Source organism: Pinus tabuliformis, chromosome 9 (assembly GCF_031772625.1).
Source record: "Pinus tabuliformis cultivar Carrire ecotype Pingquan chromosome 9, CPIR1, whole genome shotgun sequence".
Lineage (NCBI taxonomy): Eukaryota > Viridiplantae > Streptophyta > Pinopsida > Pinales > Pinaceae > Pinus > Pinus tabuliformis.
In genome coordinates this window covers 337908945-337916701 of record NC_142307.1, presented here as the reverse complement: position 1 = coordinate 337916701, position 7757 = coordinate 337908945, and the positions used below count along the sequence as shown (strand labels likewise).

The 7757-nt window shown below is 32.9% G+C and overlaps 1 protein-coding gene across 1 annotated transcript; it reads left to right on the top strand.

Annotated features, from left to right (window-relative positions):
- Positions 1–2674: 2674 nt before the first annotated feature.
- On the top strand, positions 2675–7394 carry LOC149148593 (BAHD acyltransferase DCR-like). Its single transcript, XM_089439702.1, has 2 exons — positions 2675–3641; positions 6270–7394. Exons 1-2 carry the CDS (start codon positions 3117–3119, stop codon positions 7140–7142), a joined length of 1398 nt encoding a protein of 465 aa, XP_089295828.1. The 5' UTR covers positions 2675–3116; the 3' UTR covers positions 7143–7394.
- The last annotated feature ends 363 nt before the right edge of the window (positions 7395–7757 follow it).

The window sequence follows — 7757 nt, the reverse complement described above, 5'->3', positions numbered from 1 at the left end:
TTTAATCCGATGTACCGTTTGATTTTATAAAATCTAATTACAAGTTATTAAACAAATATGCAATATGCAGTGTTTGGATTTCTCGATTTGAAGCTTCTTGCATTTCAAAATGGCATCAATACCTCAAAAGGAAATTGAAGGGACGGCTCTCAATTTTTCCCAGCAATGTTTGGACATCAAATAAAACTGAGAATATACTCCAAGTACTGAGTGACATTTAATTCAAATTCAGAGATAGTTGAAGTTAATGGAAGGTGACCGCAGATGTCAGTGGTAGCTGTATGGGTTACAGCATCCTTGCAGTAAGCACGTACCAGTATTGCTCTGGCTGGTCGTACTGGATGAGAACACAGGTATTCCGGATAACTCTCAACTGTCCCCTCGACCACTCAAGGCGCGCGCCGTGGCCTTTGCACGGTGCTTAATAATTGCCAGTGTTGAAATTTAATGGGCAAATTGCTTTGCTTTTTACTGGTTGATTTGGTTGTCACTCGGTCAAACGCTGTTTAAAAATTTAAGAAAACTTTTGAAACGGTAAAGACCAGACTTTACAAGTTGGGTTGGTGTTAAAACAGTCAAATTTGAAAAATAAATCTGTTTTGAAATTCCAACCCTACTTGCCAGGTCCATTTCTGTCAAATTTTTCAAATTTAGAATATACGGAAACAAAGTCGTATGTCAGAACCTCTATTTAATATATTCACTCCATTCTTGAATTTTGCTTAGTTTAATGGAGTCCGTAAATTAATGGCTGTGACATCTGCACAGACCATAGCAGGGGCGTACTTCATGGGAGGAATTATGGAAAGCACAGCTCGATGTTAGAAGACATATATATTTATTCATTTCTGAATCCTGAATTTAATTGATCTCAATTCAGCTGTGTTCTCTGTATCACAAAGTATTTATAATCTTATTACTTTTGTTTCTCATCCTCCCGCCCTCGGTCGGTATCCCCGACCTGCCCGGCCTTGTCAGTCCAAGATATGTGTAAGATAAGATATGATATTCTTGAGGAGTTTAACAATAAAATTTAAATTTACAACCATTACGATAATGTACTTGCGTTGATCTTAACATGTCACTTTTAATTTTTCCCATCACTAAATTAAATTAAAATTTACATATAATATGTTATTTATCAAATGTTATATTATTTGATACGTTAGAGATTTCTTATAAATAAGGATAAGATAATGATATTCTTGAGAAGTTTAAGAATAAAATATAAAATTATTAGGGATAAAATTGTTTTATAGAGTTAAGATTTTTTGCTTTTCAAAAATTAATTAAAAAATTATAATTTTATATTTTATATATATAACAATTAATTATGGATATATTTTTAAATTTGTTATTATTATATTAGATCTAATTATTTTATAAATGTTACAAATGATATAGATAAACAATTATTCATCAAATTATTCTAGTTGTCTTAGACCATATTCACCTTTACTTCAATATGAATATTTTTAATTTATAATAGGCTTTGCAATAAAAACCCAGGAAAAAAATCTATAACTCATTTGTGGTTATTTTTTATTTTTATTTAATTTATAATATATTTTTTAATTAAATTGAAAAGTAAAAAAAACATAAATACTTTAATAGATGTCAAAAGTATTTATTAAAAATACTTTGATTTGACAACTAATTATGATACATTTTCCAGCTGTTTAAAAAATAATAATAATAATCAAAACCTATACTATAATTACTACTAAAAATCCTTAACCTTCTCTAATTACTATAAAAAATAAAGTTAAAATATTAAATAAAAGTTAAATCTCTACCATATATTTATTATTATTAATAATAGTAAGAATTATATTTGTATATAAAAAATCATTTTTTTTTTTTCTTTTGTTTTGTTTTTGTTTTTTTTTTTTTTTAATTTTGAAGTGGAATAACTTATTGACTTTTTTGGGCCTAGAGTATGCCCTAAAACTGTTTTTGCTTGGCTAAGAGCTAGTCTTCCCTTGAATGAAGGAAATAGGTTAACTGCCCAAGATAGGTTAACCACCCAAGACCCAATGAAACCCTGCCCCTTACTGCCACTCCTGTCCCCCTTACGGAGTGGCTTGGTTTTCCTTGAATAATGGTGATGAGCCAGCCTGCATTCACCGCATAATAGGTAGAGATCATTGTCCTCATTGCTTAATAGGTTTTCCCACGTGTGAAAAAAACTTTATCACCCTTTACAAATAATAGCCACAATGTAACTAAGTTGCAATTTTGATTAGAAAATAATGGAAAAAATAAGACAGAAATTTTTAGAAATCCAAATTATATTTATCAAGCTTTAAGATTTTGAGTGTGCCAAATTTTTTTTATTTTAGGTGCTCTAAAATTTTTAATAATGCTAAATCTATTCTCACCATAAATAAACAATTAAACACTTCCAAATTTTCTTTTTTTAAATTTATTTTAACACGATTTAATTGTGAACTGGGTAGACTCCCAAATATCTATTACTGCTTCGGTCGTACTTGGAAAACGGAATAAAGATTAGTGGTTGGAAATTCAGAGAAATCAAGTCTATCATTAAAAGCATGAAATATTGGATTCTCTCCGTACTGAGAACACATGAAGTTCACTATCTCATAAACGATCGACTATTTTCCAAAACGTAGAATAGATACCTATACTACGCCAAAATATATATGTAGCGGAATCTGGAAGCATGGCAGATCAAATGAAAGCCGTGAGATGTTGGTGTTTGTTGCAGGCTTTATGAGCTTCATTAACTTTTGTTGTGTAAGCGTAATAATGTTCTCGAACACGGAAATCTATAGTTGCACAGCTTTGCTGAGCGTACAGCATAATACCATTTTCATGGCCTGGACAGCGCTTGTCAGTTTGGTTTTTACGATTTTCAGTGGTTGCCATGATGCTGTAGTGGCGTGGTTAAACGCTTAAACAGTTGTGGTGTGGCCAAGCATTAAATGCAAGAAAGAAATTGATAACTGTCCATCTTTTACCAATACCCATGATATGAGATGCAAGAAAGAGATTGATAACTGTCAATCTTTTACAAATACCCATCATATGAGCGCTAGCCTCCAGATATCGCAGAGCTTCAATTCGATTCCAAGGAATTTTCCCTAATCACCATGGCTCAGGAACAGATTCATCAAGCGATGCCGAATGGTTTATGTGGTCAGGAGAAATCTTGTGCGGCAAGCATGATGAGAAATGAGGAGAAAGCCAGTAATGCAACCATGATAATTGTGCAGCAGAAATGTTGTGTATATCCTGCTCGGCGATCTGATCAAAAGTACTGTGACTTGACAACTTTTGATCTCCCTTATGTCACATTTTACTACAATCAGAAGATTATTCTGTACCCCTCGCCACCCCAAGGATTCGCCTCGGCAGTGGAGTCGTTGAAGAAAAGTCTGTCGGAGGCTTTGGTTCACTTCTACCCTCTTGCAGGGAGACTCTGTTTGGACGACGATGGTATTCTGAAGGTACATTGCAACGATGCTGGAGTGGACTTCATCGAAGCATCTTCAGAAGATGTTGGGGTTGCAACTTTGATGGATTATGACTCCTCTTCCGAAATAATGCAGCATCTTGTTCCTTACGTTGATACCTTGAATCTCGATGGGTTTTTTCTCCCTATGCTTGGGGTTCAGGTGAGATGCAGTGCCTCTCTGATTTGTATATGAATATCGGCTGTTTACAGTTAGAGTATGCTTTTTAAATATTATTTAAGTTTCTTGATGAATGTTTTTCATCAAAACGTAAATGCTAGTCCAGGTGGGTTTAGTTGGTCCAGTGATCTGAGATTTATTGAAGAGGTCTGAGGGTTGAATCTAGGGCAGGATGGCATTAATTGGTCCAGTGCTCTGAGATTTTTTTGAGGTCCGAGGGTTGATTCCAGGGAATTTGCTTTATTATGGGTATTATTGAATATTTCTACATAGATACTTTAAGATAATGCTTTTAAATAAGAATGAGTTTAAGATAATGCTTTTAAATAAGAATGAGTTAATGATATGGCATATATATGTTCTTAAGTAAGATATGAGTTAATGATATGGCATATATATGTTCTTAAGTAAGATATGAGTTAATGATGTGGTATATATGTTTTTATATAGGATGCATAAAAATTATATGTTTTTAAAATTTATAAGCTGTAAATTATAATTTTGTTAAATATTAATTTAATAAATATAAGTGTAAAATATATTCAATTTATTTTTTAAATTTAGTCTATTATTATAATGTTTAAAGAATAAATAAGTCATTTTATATTTAATTTCTCTCTATATAAAATAGTGTTTTGAGCATTTGTTGTTTTCAACACTCTTATGAATTTAATCTTTTTATGGACTTGAACTTGTTAAAGTCTACTTAAATTTGAACTTTCTAAAGTTTATTGTGTGCTTTAATGAATGTTCCTAAATAAGTATTCCAATGTAGTTGAACTGTTTTATTTTATATCTAATTAAATCTTCTTACTAGATATTTCAAGATAAGTATGAGTTATTGATATGGATTTTTGAAATTTCTTCAGCTATATATATTTATCCACGTCCCATGAAAGGCATATCTCCGTAGAGTTTGTGAGCTCTGAAATAATCAGCCTATTATTTTAAACGTCTAGGTGTAAATTAAACCTATGTTAAAGATTTAGAAGATCAATACAAGTGTTCAATGCATTCAATGAACTTCTTAGAATTAATCCATTATTACAATGTTTAAAGAATAAATAAGTCACCTTATATCCAATTTCTCTCCCCCTGCAAAATGGTGTCCCAAGTGTTTCCTATTTCAAAATTGTTTTTGAGATTAACTTACTTCAATGGTTGGATTTAACCCCCTCTACCCCCCTCTGGGTTTGCAACTGCCAAAGTCTATGGAAATGTACACCACCCTCTCTAGATTTGAACTTGATAAAGTTTATTGTGTTCCTCATTGAATGTTCCTACATAGGCACTCTAAGGTAATTCAAGTGTTTTATTGTATGTCTCATTAAATGACCATTCTTAAGTGTTCCAAGATAAGTATGAGTTAAATATAAGGATTTTAAAATTTTCTTTGGTGTTATATATATATACATATATATTCATCCACATGATGCATGAAAAACATATGCCTTTAGAATTTGTGAGTCTTCAACTAAACATCTCGTTCTTTTAAACATTTAGGTGAAAATTAAACCCATTTTAAAAATTTAGGTGATGAATACAAGTGTTTAATACATTCAATACACTGTTTAGTTTCAATTTATTGTTACAATGTTTAAACAACAAACAAGTCACCCTATATTTAATTTCGCTTTGTTTCAAGTATTTGCTGCTTTCAAAACTCTTCTGAGATTAACTTACCCCAATGATTGGATTTAATCACCTCTACCCAACTTCTGGATTTGAGTGTGCTAAAGTTTATAGAAGTGTATTTTACCCCATCTAGATTTGAACATGTTAAAGTCTTTAAATGTGTACATAAACCCTAGTATGTATTTGAACCTGTTCAAGTTTATGGAGATGTATATAACCCCTATTCTCTTTAGAGTTGAACTTGTCATAAACTCTATCTCCTTTGGATTCTAACCAATGACCTCTTTCAACCAAACACATGTTCTTAACAATTAGACCCAATTAACTAGTAAGAAAACCTAATAATTTAATTACTAAGCAATAAAAAAAACCAATCAGTTATTAACTATTCCCTGTGAATGCAAGTTGATTAGAAAATCAACTCACTTAAAATATGGTTTGTTTGTTAGTTATTAATAAGAGTACAAGTTGATTAGAAAATCAACTCACTTGAAATATGGTTGGTTAGTTATTAATAAGAGTGGATAGCCTTTCACTCTGCTAAAATGTGTCTCACTAATATCTTATTTCTTTTTTCCAAAAAAATTACTGATAAAGTACAAATAATTTTGTTAGATTTTTCAACACTGATTAAGTGAAATGGCAAAGGATTTTCATTTTATTTATTTATCTAAGTGAAAACTTATAGTGTGAAGCAGAGTGCTTTACAGGGCAGGTCAGGGAAATATTAAATGTGTGAATTTAATGTAGATATATATGCACTGATCAGAAGCATAAGGAAATGTTTACTTCAGTTTTTTTTCCCCTAAATTTTCGTTCCGTTTAATAAATCCAACTTTATGCATAATTTGGATTACATTCATGATATTTTGATGTCTTATGATGATTAATATATCCAAGACTACGATGTGTCTATGCAAGTATGTGAGTGTTTATATGATAGTTTTACTAATGTTTTACATGATTAGTACACAGGTGACAAAGCTCCGAGATGGAGTTGCCATAGGAATTGCACTCAATCATTTGATAGTGGACGGATACTCAACTTGGCATTTCATCAAAGCTTGGGCTGATCTCTGCAGGGGTTCCAGTGTCATAAACCTTCCTCCTTCACATGACAGAGCTATGGCTAGAAATACCAAAGTCAAGCTGAATTTAAATCCTCTAACTGGTGACTCCTACGCAAACGGTAACAAAACCGAAAAGCCTCCTCTCAAGGGCAAGACCTTCCATTTCAGCAAGGAGATGATGGAGGAGATGAAGAGTAGGGCTAACAAGAATAGAGAAGGTAAGCCGTTCTCTGTTTTCCAATCGCTTGGAGCCCATCTCTGGCAGGCGGTCATAAGGGCCAGGAAATTGGCTCCTGAAGACATAACTGTATTCACACTCTTCATAGATTGCAGAGCGAGGGTTTCTCCCCCATTACCCAAGAACTACTTTGGTAATGCTATTCAGGGAATCTATGGTGTAACTTCAGTGGGTCAACTCCTGTCAAATGACTTGTCATTTGCAGCGAATGTGCTGCAGCAGGTGATCGATTCTCATGGAGCCAATGCAATCGAACAGAAGAATGAAGAGTGGGAGAAGAATCCGAAGCTTTATGGATTCAGCGATGCAGGAATAAATTGTGTTGCAGTTGGAAGTTCGCCTAGATTTGAAGTGTATGAGAATGATTTTGGATGGGGAAGGCCTGTAAGAGTGAGGAGTGGGTGCAATAACAAATGTGATGGTATGGTTTATCTTTATCCCGGCCAGGCAGGCGGAGGCAGTGTGGACGTGGAGATCACTCTCCTGCCTCAGATAATGGATTTTCTGGAGTCTGACGCTCAATTCCACCTAACAAACTGAGATTTCAAGTCTACCCTTCAAAGATTTCAACGTCTAAGAACCATAAGGGCTTAATAGTTTTTATTTATTTATGGGCGATATCGGAAGCAATGGTCTTGCGCCGAGATAGTATGTTTTTGGACTCTTTAGTGGGATATTATGTTATTTAAAATTTATTTTGAGTATAGGAATAGATTCAGTGTTAAGAAAAAACTTTAAATATAGAATTACAAATTAAATTATAATTTCTCAGAAACCAATTTTAAACAAAAATATCCCAAAAATACTACGGCTTCACCATCTACGATTTTAAGTGTGAGATGTCCAATGTTACAGTAGATTGGGATTTGACATTATATGCTTTGGTTTTGGGATTTGAAATATCATTGATCCTGCGATTTAGATAGTATGATGCGTCAGATGTTACGGTCGATCCGATTTTTAACATGATGTTCCTTCATTTTCATTGAACCTGAAATAGATATTTAGATGGGTATGGAAAATAAGAGTAGCCTTAACATTTTTTTGTTTTAAATAGTTGAACTTTGGTATGACTTTTTTGGGTTAAAATCCCGTAGAATTTTTGGTAAATCTGGGTATAACTGTTAGAGTTGAGGGATTTTGGGTGACTATGGT